At 34.1% G+C, this 25,172-nt stretch overlaps 1 protein-coding gene across 9 annotated transcripts in view; it reads right to left on the bottom strand.

Annotated features, from left to right (window-relative positions):
* Nucleotides 1-25,172, bottom strand: part of Rapgef6 (Rap guanine nucleotide exchange factor 6) — a 212,625-nt gene that overhangs the window by 76,256 nt on the left and 111,197 nt on the right. For 7 of the 9 annotated variants that reach the window (XM_047556033.1, XM_047556037.1, XM_047556035.1 and 4 more), the window contains exons 7-8: nt 9,496-9,627; nt 607-784 (exon numbers count right to left, since the gene is read on the bottom strand). In XM_047556033.1, coding sequence (XP_047411989.1) covers nt 607-784; nt 9,496-9,627 — 310 coding nt within the window. Of the gene's footprint in view, nt 1-606; nt 785-9,495; nt 9,628-15,625; nt 15,704-25,172 lie in introns of all 9 variants that reach the window. The other 2 variants (XM_047556030.1, XM_047556031.1) reach the window with 1 other exon arrangement.

The raw sequence follows: 25,172 nt of genomic DNA, 5'->3' as shown, positions 1-25,172 counted from the left end.
TATGCATAAAGTTTTAACCAAAAGTTTAAAGGACATGAGTATCCTTTTCAAGCTAGGGAAATTAAAATATAATCCTTGAAAATTATGATTATTATTTTTGTGGTGCTGGGGATTGAACCCAGGGCCTTATGCATGCGAGGCAAGAACTCTACCAACTGAGTTATGTCCCCAGCCCATTGAAAAATTTTAAAAAGCTACTTCACAAACATTGGACATTATTGTACTGTTTTAATATCTTACTATTTGAACATGAAGAGAAAACCCTGAGTTTGATGAAATTCAAGTTTTTTTTTACAAACTCTGGCAGCTAATCTCAAAGATGGCTCTCAATGATCCAAGCCTCCTGATATTCATGTCCTTGTATAGTCCCCTGAATTTCTTTTTTTCTTTTTTTTTTTTTTTGGGCGGTGCTGGGGATCGAACCCAGGGCCTCATGCTTGCAAGGCAAGCGCTCTACCAACTGACTTATCTCCCCAGTCCCTAGTCTCCTGAATTTCTGACCCATAAAAACTATGAAAGAAAAAATATACTTTGCTTTAGGCATTAAATTTTAGACTAATTTGTTAAACAACACTAGGAAACTATATGAAAAGATGTATTTCTTACCAATGTCATCATCTGTTTTGTCTGCAGGTTCTTTTTCAAGACATTCTCGAACAAGATCTCGCCCCTGCAACGGATCTGTTCGATCAATCTCCTCCTCTTCTTCTTCTTCATCCTCAGAATCCACAGGTCCTTCTGGAAGGCGTGTTAAATCTACATCTCCTACTTCACTCTCTGTAGCCTACAGAAAGAAGTCTTACTCACTTACCATTGTATATTAAAATATTGTTTATCACAGTGTGAATTAACCCAAACTGATGTCCTTACTAAATATTATAAAAAATTTATGCAACAATGCATGCTGTATTAAGATTACAATGAAATGACACTTATTCATAAAAGGTTTCTTTATGCCTCCAATACATGTTTTTCTTTCCATAGCAAGATATCTAGGTAATAAATCTGAGCCAGGAAGTATAAAATGGTGAAGAGATTCAAACATCGCTAAATATATTGTTTTCCAGCAAACACTTGCATTTTTTTTAAACTACAAAGGTTTCTAAAATACAAAGCAAAGAAAGAGAAAGTTTACAACAATCACTTTATGAGTAAGATATTCTTTCATCACAGAGGCTAGATGGTAGGTGATGATGTAAATTCAAAACAAAAGTTTGAGCCAGGCACATCACAAGTTCAAAGCCAGCCCCAGCAACTCACTAAGACCCTGTCTCTGAATAAAAAATATAGGGGTTGGGGTTTTGAATCAGTGGTAGAGTACTTGGAGTCACTGGGTTTGATTCTCAGCACCGCATATAAATAAATAAATATCCATTGACAACTAAAATGTACTTTAAAAAATATATAAAAAAGGTTGAGAATGTGGCTCAGTGGTTAAGTGCCCATGGGTCCAATCCAAGGTACAGAACAAAACAAAAACAAAAACAACAAAACAAAACATCAACACATGCACACACACAAGCCCTGAAACCAAAACCAAACAAAACTTTGAAACAAGGTAGAATAGTACTGATAAAATAGACTTTTAAAGGATGGAATAGATACTCATCATTTCCCCATACCTTATCACTAGATTTAACAGCGTGAAAAGAGCTGAGAATATTCTAACTAATCTTTAAAATGAATTCAACAACCACAACTTTGGTAATACATTGGGTCATATATCTCTAAAAGAACCAGCAGTTTTTACAAAAGTATAAATTAAATGTAATTCACAAAAAATAATGGAGACGTATTTTAGAAAATACAGTAGTCCTGAAGTGGATTATTAGGCAATATTTCTGAATATTAAACTCTTGATTCATATTGTAAATGAAAAAGCATGAATGTTAAAGCAGTTACAGAAAAAATGTATTGAACATATAGAAATTCCATATAACAAAAAAGGACTCAAATATGAGTAACAGTGAAGACTATGGAAGTTTCATCCAAATAATTGCCTCATCTCCTGGTTTTGAACATTGACTGCTTTGTCTCTACAGAAGTAGGTTTTTTTTTTTTTTTTTTTTTTTTTGGCAACTGCTGTTTCTTTCCATTTTAAATTTAAAGATTCTAGTGGTTACAGTGCCTTGTTTCCTCACTATGTAAGCTAAGGTAGAAAGGAAATTCTCTCTGGATTTTAGTAATTGGAGCTAGATATAGAGCATCCTTTCTTCTCTACTTGCTAACCTGGAAGACACATCAGAGTATATTGCCTATAAAGCCAGGTGGAAATGCTTGTGATGGGAGAAAATAGAACCAATAGGTAGAGAAGGGGCAGGAGAATGGGAAAAAGGACACTGAGCAAAAGGCAGAAACAGAAAGACAGAGAAAGAAAGATACAAAGTAACAGATATTAAGCATTCAGGACAGAGAAAGAGCACAACATGTACAGCAAAGAGCACCTGTGACAGTGTCCCAAAGAAAAGAGCGAAGAAAAACAAGCAAGTCACACGGAATCAAATGACCAGAGCAGACAAATGGGACCAACACACTTGCAAGTATCCAGGTTCCCTGAGGCCAGCGTGTAAATACCCACTTCCTCTGTGGGTAAATACACAATCCTTTTGTTAACTCAAGTTAGGGCTCTCATACCTGCAACCCAGTCTTGTTTTGTTTTGTAAGGGCATGACTTTTACTTCCCTTGGATTTCTGCAGATTTAAGTAATAGTGGATAAACAACTCAAACAAAATACCTAACTTAAAGGTTATGCAAGCTGTTTTTTAGCAATCTTCTATGGTTTGACCTTCTTAATTTTTTGTTGTTCTGTTTTGTTTGTAGTGCTAGAGATAGAATCCAAGGTCATGTGCATGCTACACAAGTGTTTGATCACTGAGGTACATATCCCCAGATCCCCTAAAATTCTTATGTTTAAATCCTGATCCCAAGGTGGTAGTATTAGGAGGTGAGGACTTTGGGAAAGGGATTAGATTATGAAGAAAGTGAACGGTCATGGGAACCCTCAAGAATGAGAGATTAGTGCCCTGAATAAAGAGGCCCGATGGATACAGTGGTATTCTTTTGCAATCCCAGCAACTCAGGAGGCTGGGGTAAGAGGATGGCAAGTTCAAGGTCAGTCTCAACAACTTAAACAAGACCTGGTCTCAAAATAAAAAGGGTTGGGGATGTAGCTCAGTGGTAAAGCATCCCTGGATTCCATCACCAGCACCAAAATAAATAAATAAATAAATAAAATAAAAATAAAATAGCCCAGAAGACACAGGTAGATGGTGTCCAGAAAGATGGCTTTTACAAGGTACCAGATGAACCACAAAGAGAAAGGTTTCATTAGATGCCAAATCTGCTGGCAACTTGATCTTGGACTTTCCATAGATTTTGAAAACAAATTCTACTGTTTATAAGTCACCCAATCTACCTGAATGGACTAAGACAGGCTCATACAGGGGCAATCTTATCTTATAACTAACTAGTATGCTCATAAGGAAAACTGGAGTATCTCAATAAGGAAGTATGAAATATAAGATAAAAAATGAGAAAGGGCAACAAAAACAATACAAATTGAAAAGAGGGGAAAAGCCCCTCTCCACATTTTATTTTTAAATTTATAAACAGAATTTGAGAGACTAGTATGATAATATCAAGAGCTGGTACAAAAAATGTGAGCCATACTTTTTCTAAGGTAGGATACGCAGCAAATTGAGACATGGTCTTTCAACTACTTTATCCTAGCACTTCAGATACAGCAAGCCCTCAGAAAGACTATGATAAAATAAATTAAGCTCAGGGCAGGAAAATTATATTGGTGACAGAATTTAAAAGGCAAGTATTAAACCTACTGTGTTTTTCCTTTCCTGTCATATGAATGTGTCTGTGTATATACGTGAATATAATTTGGTGAGGTAGACAGTCTGAGGTAATTTGCTGATGACTTGGACTTTCCTAAATAAACCATCAGAGAACATTTTTCCTGTTCACATCTAGATAAGCATGAAGCTACCACATGTTTAAATTAAAAGAGTTATACAAACTTGCAAAAAACACATTTTCAAATTTAGGGCAAGGATTAAGTTAGAACTTTACACTTTGAATGCTGCTTCTTTCTGCATTCTCATTTTTAGTATTTTATTTTAATCCTTTTCATGGACCATTTAGCCTTTGTATTTCCTCTTTTTATTCCTGGTCAGGGCAAGAATTCTGTGAAATTAATCTTTCATAGTCATGCAGTCTAGGCTGGTCCATTTCATAATCTCTGTAACAGGACAGACAAGAAAAGTAAAGGCTCCTTTGCCCTTACTAATGAAACGTTAGTTAGCAGATATATTCTTCATTTTCCTTGGAACCAATGTTGGTTGGTTTCTACGTTCATTTAAAAAAAAAAAATTCTAGATTACTTTCTGCGTACCAAAACTGTGCTTGACTCAGCATGAAATATGTTAGTAAGATATCAACTCTACTCTCTGTAAATTCACTCTCATGATGCAAAATGTCACTATAAAAAATAAATTGGAAAAATGGTATGACACAGAGAAAAACTGCTGTGCATTCCAAGGAATAGAGACAAAAATAAAAATGTCATCAAGGTGGAGTTATATAGGTAGAGGAACATAAGTACAAAGTACAAGCATAGGAAAAGCAAACATGTTCAGCTGTTCATCTGCCAGGGAGCAGAATCTAGAATGTGTAAATAGGGTAAGAGTGGAATATAAATCCAGACTACAAACTGTGGTGAGAGGTGAAAGGTCTGAACTTATAGTCAAGAGTGTAATCAAGGTAATGGTGGCAACTAAAGCTTTTTAAATATAGAAGTGATTATAACATTCTTGCAATTTAAGTGGGAGTTTTAAAAAGTGGGAGTAGCCAAAACAAACAGATCAAAAAAGATACCTAAGATATTGACTAGGACACAGATGATACTCTTAACAGAAATGTTAAAAGACAGGTGGAAGAGAACATTTGGTGGGGCAAGGCTAGTTGAGGTAACAAAAGAACATACCTGTGGACATGTAGTATCAGAGTTCTGGCAAGATTGTCAGTAGAATCATGAATTAGGGGATTGTGTTGCCAGGGAATTTTTAGGAACACATTTATTTTCCACACAGAAACTAAAAAAAAGATAGGTGGAGAATGAATGTGTACCTCACGGTACTTAAGAATGAGTTAATGACGAACCGGGGCTGTAGCTCAGTGGTAGAGCACTTGCCTTTTATGTGTGAGGCATTGGGTTTGATCCTTAGCACCACATAAAAATAAATGAATAAAAATATTGTGTCCATCTACAATTAAAAAATATTAAAAAAGAAAGACTTAAAAGACAAATTCTTCTCAGTACTTCACAATTTTCCTGCTATTAAAAAAAGACTGAAATAAAGAGAAAAAGAAATCTTGAAAGAAGCATTACTTTGGTAATGTATAAAATATTCCATCCAAGAATATTCCAACATCCTAACACATACTTTTAGCCAAATGTTAAGCTAATCTGATTTTATAAACATATTTGCACTGAAACTATTACTTGCATTCCATGTCCCCCCCACCCCAAACTATGGTAAATAAGTTTCTTTGAGAGCCAAGGGTTTGTTTTTAAACCTCAAGATACAAAAACTCTAAAGAAGGAAATGATCAGGAGGCTGGGGATGGAGCTCGGTGGAAATGTAGGAGGACAGCCACATATTTGGCTATTTAAGATGGTATAAACAGTTTTTGTGCTAAGAATTACTGTTAGGCGCTCTCTCATTTCTTCCTCCCAACTCTTCACATTAAAAATACTTGCATCATTTTATAAGGCTTTACTTATATTCTTATAGGCTAGGTAGTCAGGTTTAAAATATGTCAAATGCTGAAATTCACATGAACAGATAATTCAACTACTGCTGGCTAAGGTACTGGCAATACACACTTGTCATCAAGTATATTTACAGTTTTGTAAGTATTGTAAAGGTAACCTGAGGTCAAGGGAAAACCCAAGAGACCAGTACTGATATTTAACTCTTCTTCTCTTTGCTTTAGTCCCAAGCATGCATGCACACAACACACCCAATTTGGTTCAGTGATATTATTAACTTAATGCAAGGGTTTTAAAAAATTGTAGGTCTAGAAATCCTGCATTTTTCAAAGTACATTTTATCATTCTGAGTCTGTTCTAATTACTTTTACTCTTTAGTAATGAATCCTTTATATTTTCCCATATTTTTTCAACTTTTCAAGAGTACACTCTTTATATCCTCTTTAACAACTGTCAAATATAGAAATAATAATGTTTAAGGAACATAATAAAAACTACCCACAAACCTACCACCACTAGGAAAACAGCAGTAACAATGTCAACTGTGCTCTTGAATTCAGTGTACATTCTGTGAATACAAATATATTTAAGTATGCAGATACCTATGTGTGTATTTTTTAGAACTGTAGTGGTTTCTGTTTCCTTCTGTTTTTATATGTTGCCTTGTTTTTGTTTTAAACTTTATGGCATTTCTCTTTCACTACTGCAATGAAGTGTAAAAGTTTGAGAATTTTTACTTTCTTTGGCTACTCTTAAAGATTTTACATTTTTGCATTTTGATTTTAGCATGACCATAATTTTCTTCTTTAAATTTCTGAGTTCCTACTTCTAGAATTGTAATATTTCTATTCCTTTGTTCACTCTCCCTAAATTCATTAAAACTTACTTTTATTTTATTGGTTAATCTGAGAGTTTCACGGCATTGTGTTTTTAAAAACTGTATGATTCCATTTATATGCCCTTCTAGAAAATACAAAACTATTAGGTAAAAAAAACAGATTGGTGGGTGCTGTGTGTGTGGGGGTTAGGGATCAGGAGAGGGGATAAAAAGGCGTAGGGTATTTTCTTAGGTAATGGAAGTGATCTGTTTTCAGGTAGGCTGTACTAAAGGAGGGTGAACTACATGTTAATTATATGTCAGCTAACACGAAACACACACACAATTAATAATGTAGGTGGCAGAACCAAGATGACTTGATGCTGAATGTACTGACCGAGAGAGAAGAGCCAATGATAACTTTCAAGGTCTGTTTCTGTGGTATGACAAAGTGTCATCTTCAATACCTTGTAACGTGCAGGCCACCTGGCAAAGATACCTATTCATCATCTGTACATCTTAAAGTGAATCTCTTATAGACAGAACAAAGGCAGGTTCAGTGGCACATGCCTCTAATCTGAGTGGCTTGAGAGCTGAGGCAGGAGGATCCCAAGTTCAAAGTCAGCCTCAGCAACTTGGTGAGGCCCTCAGCAACTGAATAATACCCTGTCTCAAAAGAGAAACATAAAAAGGGCTGGGGATGTGGCTCAGTGGTAAAACAACCCTGGGTTCAGTTCAACCCTCAGTACAAAAAGAATAAAGGAAAAAAAAAAAAAAAAAAAAAAAAGAATGAAGTATTACTGAGAAAAGGAAGATGTGCTGAAGGTTGGAAGCAGGGCAGTCACACAAACAGACATCATTCTGCAATATAAGAGTCCAAACAAAACTACCAGATGTACTACAATCCAGTCTCAGATTGGCCAGCTAGGTGGGTAATCTTTAGATGCAAATAGAAGTACAGTGTGTCATAGGCTCCTCCAAAATCATTCAAAGATACTAGTTGTATACAGCCCATTTTCTAGCTCAAAGTAAATTACAACTGACCGTTTACAACTGACCTTGATTTTCAATCTCTATACTGTCCTTTTGTCCCTTATTTCAGAACTACTCAGGGCTGTGCTCCTTGCTCCAAAAAGGTAATCACATCTAGATTAGAAATGGAATGTCCCAGAGAAAGCAGGTTCCTATAATTTGTTACCAACACCACCACAATTCCAAGTACAGTGCCTCTTAGCAAGGTCTAGATATTTCCACTTATCTTGAGAGTAACCTAAGGTTGCATTCCTGAACTTGATTAATTTTCCTCAGGGTTTCTCTCCTGGAAAAACACAAGAGACTAGAGAAGCTAGAGCTCTGCCTTGATTTTTTTTTTTGGTGTGCAACAACTCTTAATTCTTTCACAAAATACTTTTTTTGGGAGGGATAGAATGTGTTGAGTTCCACAACTACACAGTTAGTGGCGCCAGAGCCACTGCATTATTCCAAGTCTCCTCTGCCTTTTAGGAAAAAATTCTTTGTTCTGTCTACTATAAAAGGCAAACAGGGAGATGTGGACTGCCACAGAAATGGTCTTTGTTGAGAAAAGCCAGGCATAAACCAAAAAATGCAAGCTATCTTTTTCTGCCTACAAACTTCTCTTCACAGAGGAAGGCTGATTTTCCTAAAATATCTGAATCTGGGTAACTCTGTAAAAATGCAGTCTAAAATGTTTCCCTTAGACTACAAAAATGATTTCATTTCTACAGATCAGTACTATGAGGTAGCCACTACCAACATGTGACTATGGGCACTTAAAATGTGGCTAGTCTGAACTGAAATGTGCTGAGTTAGAATTAAACTGTCTTCTGAAAACTTAGCATGAAAAATAGAACACAAAAAAAATCCATAATATTAAAACATTGATTTTTATGTTGGAGTCATAATATTTAGATATATATATATATATATATATATATATATATATAACATACATAAAATACATAACAAGAATTAAATCTTACTTGTTTCCTTTTTAATACGGTTACTTTCAAAATTATATTTGTGACTCACATTAAATTTCTACTACTTAGCCCTATATAATACATCTGAATTCTCAAATAAACTAACCATCAATACCATGCATCCTCTACTTCTTTAATTAAAAGTGTTTTAATCTCTGGCATCAACCACCACTGGACTTCAGGACATAAAAGACCACCACCTAGGGAACTGCTCCCAACATCTTACATTAAATGAAACCTCACAGACATTCCATTATCAGGATCATGAAATACTGCACTGGCTTGCACCTAATTTGGATTTTATCTCAGTGGGATATTGTCTCTCCATGTATGGATCTTTCCAGAGCCATCTTTCCATTATATGATCACTGAAAATCTCAGTAAGTTTAGAAGTTTCTATTGGGTTTTTAAGAATGGAAAAGTCTGCAAATATACTGATTTTCTGTGTAATTCATGTTATACAATAATAGTCTTTACAATTCACAAACCACTGTAATTTTCCTTATGACTTGCACTTAACTGAAGACTTACACAACTAAATACAAACCTTTTTATAAGTTTGAGGAGTTCAGTAGTTTCAAAAAACTTTTCTTGCTTTCTTTTTTTTTTTTTTTAAACCAAAGCATTATATATTAAGATAGATTTGTCTGGATTTAAAAAAAAAATGAAAGAGATTGCTACAGTCGTATCTTACTAAATACTTCTCAAAATATAGGTCACCTCCTTAATCAGATTTATTAATTTGAAACAGTATATAAAACATACTTTTCCAAAGACCTTATGCTTGAATTTTATACTCTTATGAAAAGACACAGGACTATCTAAGGTGTAGGCACAGGGTATTTTGCAGAATAAAAAAGCTATATGCATAGCACACAAACTCCTAAGATATTACCTGATAGATATCAGATAAACTGCTGCTCCCAGAATCACTGGCAATGCTACAACCAGATTGACTAGAAGACACATGAGTCACCTGTGGATGAGGGTTGTCTGTGAGGTGCATCTTGGTAAGATCAGCTGGAAGCTGAAGAAGAAAAATAATTTTAGTTATTCTAAATGTCAAACTTTACCTTTTTAGGAGTTTTTAATATAGTATAACTTTTGCAGCACATTTTTGTTTTATGTACATTACTGTGCAACTTCATTTTTAACCTTAATTTTCCATTCTTAGCATAAATCTTTTAAATAGGAACAGCCAGATGACACTTTCTAAAACTCAGGCAAACCTAACAGAGTAGCAAGACCACTGAACATTTTTCAAAAGAGACTGCCATTACTAATTATTTCAGAGGACAAACTTTTCCCCTCTTTACCACCAAATAAAAGTATCAGCTGTTTCCACTGTAAAGGGTGGGAATACTATTTAAAAAACACACACCCCTCCATTCATACAAATTGGTGGCTAATGCCACAATAAAATTACAATACCTTGCCTTAAAATACAACACCTGGCAGTAAGACTTAAGTAACAAATTGACTGATTCAATGTTCTAAACTTTCATAATTATCTTTACAATTAGTATTGTATTATTTTGTAGTTGGCTCCTGAGAAATTTATTAGTGATGAAAATGATTTAAGGAATATCCTAGTGCAGGGATATAAGAAACACAAGAAGGAAATAACTCTACCACTCCATCTTTATTATGGTTGGTCAAGTGTTCACCAGGCTTTTCCATCTATTTCACTGCTATTATTGTAGCTAAACAACAGAAGCTAAACAAGAGGACATGCATCCATCAATATTTCTACATTCCTGTAATCAATTACCTTAGCTCACTGATTTTATTTTTGGTGCTTTTTCTAATATACATATTAGAACTATAAATGGCCTTTGATTTGATTTCAATAGGCTACTGTAGATTTGGGGGAAGAACAATGACATTAAGAGCAGCTGTATTTCTCAGCAGACAATGTTTTGCTGCAGTAACAGAAGGCTCCCAAGTCTTAAATGCTTAACTCATTACAGTGTATATTTTGAAGATTTAAAGTTCCATTTTCCCTCTACTGCTCTGACTGTGGAACTCATGTTTTCTGTACACCTCTTTATAGATACAAAAGTTAATATTCCCCCTCCCACACTTTTATTACCAAATGAAGGGCTGGCATAGTGATCCCTATCTTGTACACAATGTCTGCTCATTAAGTATGTATAAATGACTGAATATATTTGACTTCTGAACACTGTGCTATTCAGGTTTCCAAGGATATCTGAACAGATGAGATTTCATTTGATCTCCTGAACAGGAAACAAAAAGAAATTCAGCACATGCATATTCAGTATTTCACACAGGATAGTAGGTTCTCAACTGTTTAGAATACCATTCCAGGAGATAAAATCCATGAGTATTTGCAAAACTAAAACGAAAGAGTTCCATTGTTCAGTTCCCCAACAGAACAGCAATCCTCAAAAATCAAACTGCATTATTAAAACTTACTTTTAAAAACATAACTACTAGATTATAGAAGTACTATGCCCATCTGTAAGTCACTTATTTGTTAGTTTTAAAATGACCAAGATAAAGATCATCCTTGGGATACATAATGAAGTCTGTAAGTTCCTATATGCTTCTTAAAGGAAGACATTTCAGAACTCTACCCTATACTAATTTATTATAAATAAATTTCTGAGGTTTGGTGGTCTCAATTTTCCCTCTGCTGAATAAAGAGCACCTAGTGTATACCTGATGCTGGCCACAACACAAAATAAAAGTTTTGGGAGTTTGAGAGATTAAATATTTAAAAGAAAAAAAAAACCAAAATAACAAATGTTAATTTAGATCTCATTCCCATTGGATAGATGGCAGGAAGAATAATGTTTGAGATGAGTCCTGGGGATAATAAAGACTAAAGGTGCTGACAAAGATCCAGAACTCCAGCATTCAAAGCAGGAACACCAGTCACACATACTCAGCACTTCAAGTGGAGCTAGTTCAGACACAGACATGTTGTGAGTGTAACATATGGACTGGATTTAGAAGACTTCGAACAACACAAAAAGTAAAATACCTTATTAGTAAGTATTATATCTTTTATGACCTGTTGAAATAGTATTTTGAATAAGTAAGACATTTAAAAATAATTTTACTGGGCTGGAGTTGTGGTTCAGTGGTAGAGCACTTGCCTGGCATGTGTGAGGCCCTGGGCTCAATCCTCAGCATCACATATAAACAAATAAATAAAGGTCCATTGACAATTAAAAGAATATTAAAAAATAATTTTACCAATTTATTTTTTATATCATAGTTCTGTTGAATGGCACAAGGCCAGAGGCTTGAGGAACATGATGTATTCAGAAACCATAAGCAAACCAGGTAGGGATACAGAGAAGGATAGCAGGAGATGCCAGATATGGCATTCCTGGGAGCTTAGATTTCCATACTAAAAGAAAACCATCAAATAGTTTAAGCAAGTAAGTGGTTGGAAGGGATCTGCTTTTAAAAAAGACCACTCTGGAAAACACAGAAGATGAAGTAGAAGAAAAATCATACAAATCAGGGACAGGAAACATTAGTCAAGGCACAAGAAGATGGAGGTCTTATGAAATTAAAAATGAACCACCAGGACTTCCAGGACTTGGCAGAGTGACATATGAAGAAAAGTGTCAGCTGACAGTGGGGTGGGAGGAGATGGAGAGAGGGAGGAGAGGGGGGAGGGAGGGAGGGAGGGAGGGAGGGAGAGGGAGTGGAGGAGAGGGAGAGGGAGTGGGGGAGAGGAAGGGAGAGAGAGAGAGGGAGGGAGGGAGAGAGAGAGAGAGAGATAGAGACAGAGATAGATATATCGATCCCAAGATCTAAAAAATAGTCTGCAGTGTGCTTTGTGGACAGTCTAAAATTTCTCAAAAACTCAGAGGAAATAACTGTATCCGATCTTATTAACACTGGGTATATCTACAAGATCATCACAGAACTATGCTTGAGGCATGCAAAACTGCAGGTGAAAGAAATTTGGCACATTCCTCATTATTTTGTAAAAGATGAGAGAATTAAATGATCTAATTTTTTTTTTTAATTTTAAGATAATTTCTCCCCATTTTAATATTTTTGAAACGAGGAAGAAATTTTTAATCAATATTTACATTTAATATTTATAAAAGTAAAGGCAGATACACTTGTTGAGAAAAGTGAAAGTAGGTATAAAAACGTTGGTCAAATATGAGAACAAGTAAGGAAACCATAGTGGGTGGACTGAATAAGGGGGAGTGCTGGGAGAGAAGAGATCACACTGTCTGATAGGTCATGGGGAAGACTTTTATTCTGAAGAAAGTCTGAATGAGGGAGCAATCAGCTTTGTCAAATGATGAGGACAATCAAAGTAAGATATGGGCCAAGAAATGATTTAGGATTACATAATCCCTCCAATGACTAATGACTCAAGAAGCATCTAAACAAAGGAGAACAGAAGCCTAAGTGGTCTGCTTCTTCTACCTAGTAAACAGTCACCTCATTCAAGTAACCCTAGTAGATCAGGAAAGTGAGCCCCCAACTAAAAATATGCTTGAGGAAAGTCAATTCCCTGAAAGAAATCCAAAAACTCAACCAAGAGAAGAATTTATATTTGAAGATAGAGCTAAAAAAACAATAAGGAAAAAGAAGAGCATCTGTAAAATGGAAACAAAGGTAATTATAAAAAAAATCATTTAACAGACTTCAGATATACATAATACATGGTTAAACTTATAAATCTAAAATATGACTAGTAGTGGTTACATTAAATAGAAAATGAATTAGTGAGTCAGAAAATCAAAACTGAAACAAATGTTTACAGATATTATTGACAGACCCTGAGTTCCAAGATGTGGAGATATTAGAGATAATGAAGGAATTGTAACTTTTCCCCCATAAAATAAGGAAGTTCTCACAATTCAAGGCAAATAAGTATCTTTAATTTGTTAGAGTCCTTTAAGTACCAAGAAGGGAAAGAAAACAAAACTTTAGACAAAACTTTAAAACAAAACTTTATCCATGATAAAACTTGACGGCATCAAGGATAAAACAAAAACAATTAACCGCTAATAAGAAAAACAGATTACTTAAAGGAACAAAAGTTATAATAAGCTCAGACTTCTCATCAGCCAGAAGACAGTGCATTAGTTTTTGCAAAGTACTTTTAAAAGGAAAAGACACTGGACTTGTTATTTATGTCAAACTAAACAGTTATTTTAAGGGTAAATTAAAAATAGGCATCTTGAACATAAAGACTTAAGATTCATTCCCTCAAGGACCTTCCTGATAGAACTACTTATTTTAGCAAGAAAAAAAAAAAAAAAAAAAAAAAAGAATTTAGAAGCAGTGAAATAGTAAGTAACATAGGCAGAATACATAAATAACTAAATAAAAACAATAAAATGTATTAGGGAACCTAAAGTACACAGTAATGAAAAATTAATGACAAGCTTAATGTGTTTCACCACAATTTAAAGTTAAAATTCTGTCAGGAGTAACATCAGAGATGGGGGAAATGGGAAGGAGACATGTACTTTTATAAATCTTCTTTGATTCTTCTATACTTGTTAAATCTTGGACCAAAAGTTGTCTATTAGTACCTTCAAAGTGTTTTTGTTGGTAATCTTATAAAACAACCCCTATGCCTCATTGTTAATTTTCTTTATAAAGTTTTGCCTGATCTGGTCTTGCTCATTTACCTTCCACACACAGTCTGAAACCTTAGAGGAGTGCCACTATCAAGCTTCAGTAATGCTTGGGCCCCACAGGTGGCATTTGCACTAAAGAGGCTACCCTCTTAATATGTGCAGATAATAGCACAAAAAAAGATTGTGTATCTAGGCTTCTTTCCATCTCTTTACATTACAATCAGTTGTTTGTCAAATAGATAGTGCAGTCATTCCAGAAGATGCCTTTAGAAAAGATAGGCAATGAGTTAAACCAAATAAAACAGCATACCATGATGCCGCCACAGTATTTCTCCCTTAGTCACCATCGACTGGGAAACCTTTAAACAAAGACGTGATTTCATACCTTCCTGAAAAGGGCCTCTATCATACCTATCTCTATTCTAGAGATCCAGAAAGCATTTTAACATATTCAATATTACTACTGAAGAATTTTCTAAAACATTTAGTTTTATAAAATAAGACTAAAACTTCATACACCTGTTCATTTTCAAATCAGCACTCAGGAATGATGACTCAAGTGGCATAAAACTGCAGATGTTATGAACAGCCACTATGAACAATAAAATTTCCTGAATTATAGCATGAATTTTACAACAACCTAGTATTTTCTATGTGACATTTTGCTATTTTCAGTTAATATGTTTGCATTAAAATGACAAGTGGTTTATCTATTACTACTTCGAAAATAATTAGGAACATTATTAAATATTTTTACATTCATTGTTTTTTCATATTATTTCACAGCTTACAAATTATCACCTAATCTTCATAAAATTGTACTCTTCAATAACTTATCTCTAGCATCATATTAGGGAAAAATGTTGTAAAATATAAGGATTTTAAAAATATATTTTTAGTCATAGATGGACACAATACCTTTATTTTGTTTAGTTTTTTTATGTGGTGTTGAGGATTGAACCCGGTGCCTCACATGTGCTAAGCAAGCTCTCTACCACTAAGCCACAGACCCAGCCCAAATATAAGAATTTGACTCATAAATCTAAATATACCAACTGTTTAAAAAAAATAAAGCAACAAAATAAATTCAAGTTAAGAGTATGATCACAGTTTAAGTACAGTAATGGCCAGAACCAAATGACGATTCAGTCTGAAGGGAGTACCTATCAAATGTACTGCATTTTTTAAGACTACAGATTATTTAAAAGATACTTTTGAAATCATCTCAGTGGTTACATTAAAATGCTTTAGAGATTTCTTTGAATTATAAATAAAATGGCAATAACATTGAGCTTTTTAGGCTGCTTTGTAGTTCTTATTTTTAAAGTTTAGAAAATATAATAACACAGTAAGGCTAACTTACAATTCAAAATACAATTTAAATTTAATAACTGTATTACATCAATCTCAAAGAAAATGATAATTACTTACTTTGGAGGCCCATGGCTGAAGACAATTGGCATAACAGCGAACAAGAAAAGCCATTTCCCAGGCTGGAAAGGGTAGTTTCTTTTTCAGAGCCACACCAATGAGAATGTTGACAAAATTCTGTTAAGTCTCTTTTTACAAATCATACACCACCGTAAAGTTATATAAATGCAGCTTCTCCAAACCCCTTTACAAACTGAAATCAGGAGCCTTTAGAAGCTTAAGAGTATTGTTCTAAATAACTGTAATGGTTCTTATTCGAATTTTCACTTTAACAAGCAAATCATAGTAAATAAAGATGCTTAGAATTCTGGCTGAGAACATTTAGACATTTACATGCGTCCTTAGGCACCTGGCACAGACATGCAGGGTGGTAGCGTAACAGTTAATATTGTATCAATCAAAGCAAATAAGGCAACATGCACCAAATCTGTGTTCCTGGATTCTGTGAAACCTTTCTTCTCTGTAATATAGCTGTTTTTTTCTTCAACTTATTTCAGTCTGTAGAGCAAGCACTGCAGTGATTCTTCTTCATCAGAAGCAAACCAATATACTGTATCCTGAAGATTAAAGTTTCTTCTTTAAATTCATAACTACCAGAGGTTAAAAATAAAAAATCAACCACTGAACAAACAATAGTTAGAAAAATGTATGCTCTAACAGGTTTATCCTGTAGAATGCTTGAGAAATCTCCAAAATTCAAATTATTTCCTCTTTTCGCATGCACTGTTTACAGCTCTGCAGTACTGCTTCTTGTTCTAATGCATCAGTAAGACAGCACTGTTGATCTAAGTCCGGCTTTTCTGGTTAAAAATTTATATATGATATGGTACAAAAACACTACATCTTTTGATAAAGCAAGATTCTATGTTAGTGTCTTAATTCCTACACTCCTGCCTGTTTCACAGCAGCTCCCTAAGGAAAAGCTCCTATTGATTCTATGCTCTGCAGTAAGATGAAATATCTAATAAGGAGGAAAGAGAGTGGGAGGAGAATACAGCTAAAAGGATGACATCACCTGTACAGAAAGCCTTCAGAAACTGCATTAGATCAATTGGCTACTGTATCTGCAGATGTAGCCCAAAGAGCAATTTATTGAAAACACACACACACACACCCTTCAGTAAGACACGTCAGCAAGCTGAATTCTATAAGAAAAAAATTTGCTTACATATCCTTTGCATTTGTTTTAAAAATCCATTTTGAGTTTCAATTCTGTACACTGATATAAAGCTGTATTTGAGAAGCCATACTTCTAAATTATTATTCAAATTTAATACTGCACTGTCCTCCCAAGGGAAAATAATCAGCTGTGGTGAGATACTCTTGTGTTCCAAATACATAAGGCAGTCTAGTACTCGGTTGTCACATGTGTATTTTTAACACTACTAATTCAGGGGTTTCTGTTTACGAAACTTGCTATTTATCAAACAATTGTTCTGAAAGGTATAATATTCAGGCCCACTCTAACATTAAAAGTATAAAAACTGGTGCTAAGACTTATATGTGAACTATATATTTAAATAACTACAATTTGATTTTTGCAAGAAAACGTTGAAAAAAAAAATACACTGAACAACAGATGCAGTACTGCAACCAAAGTCCTTTGAGGAAGAATAATCTATACACTATAGTACCTTTCTGTGGTCTATTGCTAAATTCCTAGAAAGAGACAAGATGTCAGCAAAACTCAGAAGGAATAAAAGGAGAAAATAATCATTTTTCAGCTTCTAATGAGCTTGGATTAATAAAAACTTGTCCAATTTTTTCTTTAAAAATTACAGAAAAATATTAATTTTGCCACACCCTCTCCCATCTGAAAAGAACAATAACTCTAGTGCCCGCCCTTGTTCTTCATGTTTCTGCCACAAGGCATCTACTGCAGATACTCCTACCTGAGCACTTAAGCTTATAATAGTGCCTCTCAATGGCCAAAGGAAAACACAGTTTCCAATTGTAAAATACAGGTCCAGGCAGCAAAATTCCGAGAACAACAATCAGTGAACAGATTAAGGTAACAGAACCATTTTTCTTTATTCACCTAATTTTTTAAATTTTGGGAGTGAGGGTATGTAAAATAAAAGGAGATTCATTACCTAAGAGACAAATTTTAACAAAGGATTCCACTAACTACAGAAGAAACATCTTGTCAATGGGCACAAAAAAGCGGGGGAGGGGTAAGAAGGGAGGAGTTCCTTAATACCCTCGGGCAAAATCTGAGTCACTTTTAGAACAACACTATACTGCCAGTCTGAATTATGGGGCTACTTACATAACTAGAATGTAACAAAGTAAAACTAGATATTATCCTGAACAAGGAGAAATCATGCTTTCAAAATATGTGATTGTGAACTTGATTCCAAAAACTTAAGAATTGTTTTCTACAAAAAATTGGTGATACACAAAATTCACATTTAAATAAAATTAAATCTCACAAATAAAATAAGCATGACTAATTTTCTAAATGTAAAACATGGAATATTTAATTTGTACAGGTTGGTTTTCAAGCACAAATGTGTTTTTTCAATTTAATTCAAACAGCTGATATTTAAAACATTAAGCGTTTGAATATAAATTAAAATATATTAATCATTTTTTAAAAATAGAAAAACATTAGGCACTTATACATGGATGAAGACAAACTTTGGCTGAAGATAAATTGGCAAAAAGACAAACATTTTGTACTTCAAAATCTAACAGGACTAAAAAAAATTCAATTTCAATGCCAGACAATAATTATTCAATATTCACATACAGTTGTAGGTAGGATAAACTACAGCCAAATCAAAAAGCAAAATTCTAATGGGAACCTTTCCTATTTTATAAAACATGCTAGTATCACACAAAGGACCTCAAGCTAAGTAAGGAAGAGGGTCATCTCTCAGCTGCTTAAAAAATTGCTGCACAGCATATAAAACACAATCTACTAATGCCATATGTTAGGTATACTGCCAACTCAATAAAGGAACAAAACTCTTTTTTTCTTTAGTTTGGCTTATAAGTGAAGATGACATCATCCTTTTCCTTGTTCTACCAATCACCTCTGCTATTCTAGGAAAAAACTGTATGATGACCCTGTCATGCAAAATCTCCCTGTGTAACAGTACCATGAAAAGAAACGAGCTGGTCAAATTCTATACTCAGCATATGATTTTACCAGCATTCTTATGATACACAAAATCGTTTCTTCAGAAAAAAAACCAAAAAACAAAAACAACTTAACCTTTAAATTAATTACTGAAGAAAATCCCTTGAGAGAATAGTAATTTATCAAGTAATGAAAATATACAATTAGGTGAATAAACTATTTTTCACTCACATCGCACAGAATTTTATCATGATCTCACCTTGTTATTTTACCAATTCTAATGAAGTAGTTGCAACAAAGGAGAATGTCCCGATCTATACACTGTCTAGAATCATCACCAAAGAATAGCCATTTATGAATACATTTCCCCTGCACATGAAATGCCATGATACTAAACCATATTGATGAAATCTTTAAGAGGGTCTTTTACACTACTACAAAGCTTCAAACCATTACAATATACTTCTATAAAAAGGTAATTGCTATATACTTATTAAAATTGCTATTAACTGTATTAACTATAAACAAAAATACAAAATGGAATATTTCAAATTATGTATAGAAAATCAAAGATAAGGTTCTGATAGCTACTAAATTGACTATACATAAATGATGTATTTCAGTAAGTAATAACACTGATGAGAAAGGAGGAAAAAGGTTACTATGGATTATGGTAGGTTATCAGAAGATATACATTCTAGGCATTATGAAAAAACTGAGTAAAAAAAACCAGATTTATACTAATCTCAAGCATAGTAATATAGTCTATCTTCATCTGCACAGTGAAGCATAATCACAATTTAGAGAAACTGAACTTGAAAGGTGAGGAACAAAAGAAAAAAAATTCTGTAGTTGTATAAAATAAAATGAACAGGATTCATTTCTGTAATGTAGTTGCAATTATTTGGTATTTGAAATATAAACTGTTAAAGGTACTGATCTACATAGTAAAAACACTTTAATCTGTTTGAAAAATTAATGAATAAATGATGCACACTGCAGTGGACAGAGGTAATATACAGCCTTTTTAAAGGAACACAACAAGCTTTTCAACACCCTTTCAGTCCTATGCCTAACATGAACATCTGAAATGAATCTCTGTAGTTATCAGACATGGTTAACTCTAATTACTGGTGCCTCTTAGGAATTCCTGCCTTCAAACTGCCTATACTATCTATTTCTTAGCTTTTCTGAAGAAAGGGCTGTTATACTATTCTATTTTATAAGAAACAGTGTGCTTTAGCACACTGTCATCTGTGTCCACTAACTGATTACCACATACTGTCAAAAAAAGTCCTGTCAAAGCCACCAGCAGGACACATGCACTATGAAATATGACCTATCCTTAGGGAGTGATCTAGAAAGAAAATGCAAAGAGAGAGAGAGAAGCTGTTATCATCAACTAAGGTGATGTAAGCTTCTATAATTAGAATCAGTGAAACTGAAGGAACAATAAAAGGCACCACACCATGCTTCTACTCTCCACTACACTGGCTGTTTGTATCAAACGTTTTTCATACACACAAAAAAGAATACACTTTGAAAAAAGAGGAATCAGTCAAGTATAATATGTATTATGCATAAACCTACAGTTTTGAAACAGCATATTAATTTTCTTCAAAAATATGCCAATAATTAAAAAACCCATATATAGTATATACAAGAAAATCTCACTGTAAAACTAAACTATCAATATTGCCTCATTTGTAAATGTCTGCATTACATTAGATTACCTTTTTATTACTTCTCTAATTTTAAGTACTACATTTTCTAATGCTATGAAAGTCAAATACAGAAAACAGTTCAGTTGAACAGATATCAAATCAAATTAAAAGGTATAACAACTAGTATTAATTTCTTTGCTATGTTTGAGTAGTTATTAATTCCTTCTAACTGAAATCCTTCACAAATCATTGTCACAGACTGCTGGTATATGTCAATATGTTAATACTGAGTTGCTTAAACAATAATCAAGAGTATTCTTTAGCAATTACTGCGTGAAGTGTTTCAAGTATGACAAAAATCTTTGATTCTGGTTCCTTGTGCATATCCGTAGGAATCAGTGTCACTTTTAACAAAGGGAGAGTTATTCCATACAACCAGAAGGGTAATATGACCTGCTCTTTTCCCAACATTCCTAAGGTTCATACATGGTCAATAATAGAGACAAAGTTTTTTAACTGCCAAGAAGCTAGCAATTTTTATGTACAAACCTAAAAATACCCTAAATCCTGCAACTTAATTTTTTTAATGTTATGGTATTTTTTTGTACTTTTGTTTTATTTACTTTATGTGGTGCAGAGGATCAGATCAAGGGCTTCTCACATGCTAGGCAAGTGTTCTGCCACTGAGCTATAATGGCAGCCCCACAATTATTAATTTCTATGACTCAATCAGAAGGAAGTAATCCGTCATTTACAGATTTATCAATAAAAGTTGTATGTAACAGGAGAAAAATTGGAAGCTGCATGTGAGTACAATGTTTAAAATAATACTTTTGGGGAAAACTTAATTGCATGAAAAAGAAAATTACAGAATATATAATTAAATATTCAGCATTTAATTAGTTAAGAGATCTAAACTAATCAAAAACATATACATTTAAGTCACTAGCTCCAGTTTTGAGAGAGCTCCTTCTTTATACTTCTCTACATAATATATATTTCCATCATGAGCTTTTTTTTTTTTACAAAATTAAAAAAAAGTCTGCTCAACACTGGCATTTATTCTACTTAATTTTAGTTATATCACTCTAGTGCCCTCTTAAATAGGTATAAATACCTTCTACCAAGAATATAAGAACCTTTTACCAAGAATTCTGTTATTTTCCAGCAGACAGCAGAATTCTGCTAGAAGGTATTAGATACCCATGAACAAAAAGAGTAAGTTCTTGTAATTTTTAAGACAGATAGCACCACAAAGAATAAAACACCTATTCAAAGTCCCCTAGGTTGTAAATATAATGAGAGGAAAAGCAATGTAGAAAAGTTTGCAGATTCTCAGAGGTAGAACTCCAAATTTCTGAGTAGCAGTATGATCACTACTCACTGTCTTATACACATAAATAATAGCAAAGGCTCAAAATAAAAAGTTCTTGAGTTTATAAGTGATAAAAAATTGTTTATTCATTCATCACTTTATTCTACAAATATTTACACCAAATGTAATTAAAAACAATCAGGATGGATCAAGTATACAAATACAAAGTTCACAATGTAGACAGTTTCATCTGTGACTCTAATTTACATAGTTTGAATCAAATTCTCCTGATGAATGATGCAACAGGTGTGTGCGTGTGTGTATCTCTTTCATCCTGACTCCTGCTCTATGGAGATATCTTAGCAATCACATACATGCTTGCATTAAAGTCTTCTTATTTTCTCATGTGCAGGTAAGGGATGATTCCTATTTCTCACTACACAAATTGATCAATAAGAGAGACACACCCACACCCACACACGCGTGCAGAATTCATAAAAGCAAAAAACACATTGGGCAAAACAAAAACAAAAAAAAACTTTAGGGGTCACAACCACGAACAAGTGGTAGCATTTGCCATTATTCAGTGCATCATCATAAAGATGCTAAGTGGATCTGGTATCCTAATAATTAGGTTTTCCTCAACTGCATTGACAAGTATGCCTTAATCTCTCTAAAAAATGCTCTAAATCCAATCAAAATATGGAGCACTGCAGAAGAGAGAGGAACAGAAGTTATAATCATGGAAGCAGTACATGAGAAAGACATTTGGTGTATTAGTAATGTGAGACTACAATGAAAGAGTAGATTTCAGAGCATATCACCCACCACACTGTTTCAGAATAAAAGTCTGGGTGGAAAAAAAAATGCAGAAAGTCTGAGCAAAAGGAAGCCCTCCAAGTATAAATCTATGATCAATGATGCTGCCATAAAATTCCTCTTTCCAGGTTGGCTTCATATCTGTATAGGTTCTGTTATGGAGGCAACAGAGAGGAAGAAGACCAGAAGATTATTCTGCAACTAAGAATATAAAAAGGCAACCAGAAACCACAAGAAAGAAAAAGTTATGATTTAGTCTATTAACAAACTTGAGGTCTAGTTAAGTAGACAACAAATACATCAAACATCCATTCTGACACACTGTTATTTAAAAATACAGTAGCAGAAGAAAGGAGATACCAACAAAAATTTAAACCTTTGAGGAATGCCCAGATTTGTATTTGGTTCAATCATATTTCTACAAAAAATAACTGAGTATGAATAATACCTCATATTTCAGAGGTTCACTTCAGGTTGAATAAAGGTATACTGTGGTGCTTGACCTTGATAAAACCAATGTTTCACTTTCACTGGTCCTGGCTTAATTTTATCATTTAACTCTATGTATGTACCAACACCAGAAATACAACTCATCTGAAAACATTGTTATGTACTATTTAAAATGCCACAGTTAACTTTATATAAAAATAAAAAGCACAGAAATCTTTTTGGGTAGTGGTGGTGAGGACTGAACCTAGGGCCTTGCACATACTAGACCAGTGCTCTACCACTGAGCTATACTCCCAACCCCAGGCATTTAAAAATTCTTTAATAAGCTGTTGTTAAATTTTTATGTATGTTGCCATAAGGATAGAGCTGAATTATATGAGTACACTGCATGTAGTGATGTGTAACATCCTATGGGACCAAAGAAGAGAAACGCACTCCAAGACAAAAGATCAGAGAGGGCTTCTCCAAAGAGGTCATGGATGAATAGAGTCTTGGGAGTTACAACATGGTGGAACACCATTCTGCAAGAAAAAACTTCAGCTAGATGCACAGATTTTACATACATTTATCATTTAACCTTGTCACTCACTTCTGGATGTTCCCCAAAGATGTGTACATAAATGTTTATAGCAGCTTTATTTATAATGGCCCCATCAAAGTTCAGAAACGTTATTAGGTAAGAAAGCTCTTAAGAGCCTTCCAGACAAAGAGAATAAGATCATAGGAAGAAACCACCGAACCTAATGGAGACAAGAGGCTGAAGAGGTAGTAGCCAAGTAAGGCAAGGGCTTATATAACATATAATCTCAAAATCTGTTCAAATAATACACTAAATAGGGAAAAAAATCTGTGATACATTTCTAACATATATTGTTTAAAAATTAATACATTAGTGAAAAAATATTTGGATTCATTATGAAATACACAATCCCCCCAAATTTAAAAGGATAAGACACAGTACACACAAATTCTATTATATTCTACTACTTTCTTCCCATAGTCTGGAAATTGTTTCATAATCTAAATTGTAAGATATTTGGGCTAACCAACTGGATTTGTTAATTACTATCAGAAAGTTCCTCCCCCGTCTGAAATTTTGCTTTCTACGGTTTCAATTACCGTGATCAATCATAGTCTGAAGATATTAAGGGGAAAATTCTAGAAATATGCAATTCATAAGTTTTAAATTATGTACTCTTCTGAGTAGCAAAATGAAATCTCCTCTGATTTATTCCTTCACTCTCAGGACATGACTCATCCCTCTGCCCAGCATATCTGTGTGGCATACGCTACCTTCCTGTTAGTGACTTACTGGCCATCTTGGCTATCAGATCAGCTGTCATAGTATGTCACACTTGAGTTCAAGTAAGCCTTATATTATTTAATAATGGCCCCCAAATAGAAGAATGATGATAATGCTGGCAATTCAGATATGCTAAAGAAAAGCTATAAAAGTTCTCTGAATAAAAAGGTGACATTCTTGACTTAAGGGGAAAAAAAGCTGTAGGTCCAAGGTAGCTAAGATCTATAGTAAGAATGAACCTTCTATCCAATAAATTATGAAAAAAAAAAAAAAAAGAAAAAGAAAACAGTTTTGTTGTTACACCTCAAACTGCATAAAGGCAGTATGTGATTAAAAGGGCATTCAATTTGTGGGTAGAAGACATGAAGAGAAAATATGTTCCAACTGATGGCAATGTGATGCACTAGAAATCATGGAGCCAACATGAAGACTTCTGCAAGATATCCTCTGAAACAGAGTTCACTTTGCCATTTACTGCAAATAGATGGTTGTAAGGACTTAGGAATTGGTTTGGATTGAAAAATATAAAGATCACTGGAGAGGTTATGCCTACCAATGAAGAAGCTGACAGGGGTAGTTGGCTAATCATTATACTAACTTCAAACCAGCTTGATTTTTTTTTTTCCTACATTTATTCTCCCTTTGGTCTGATTCTTACTTGTTTTCATTTACTTTAATATATTTTGGTAAGTACTTTACATCAGTTGTTATGATTTGGATCTGAAATATTCCTCCACAGCCATGTACTAGAGGCTCAGTCCTGAGCCCCTGTTGGTACTGGAAAGTGGTGGGGTCTAGATGGAGGAAGTAGGTCATGTGGGGTGTGCCTTTGAAAGGCATATTTTGTATGTGAAGTCCTTTCTTGAATGCTATGAGGTGAGCACCTCTGCTCCACCATGTGCTTTCTGCCA

Source organism: Sciurus carolinensis, chromosome 6 (genome assembly GCF_902686445.1).
Source record: "Sciurus carolinensis chromosome 6, mSciCar1.2, whole genome shotgun sequence".
NCBI lineage: Eukaryota > Metazoa > Chordata > Mammalia > Rodentia > Sciuridae > Sciurus > Sciurus carolinensis.
This window is presented reverse-complemented; position numbering and strand designations above follow the sequence as displayed.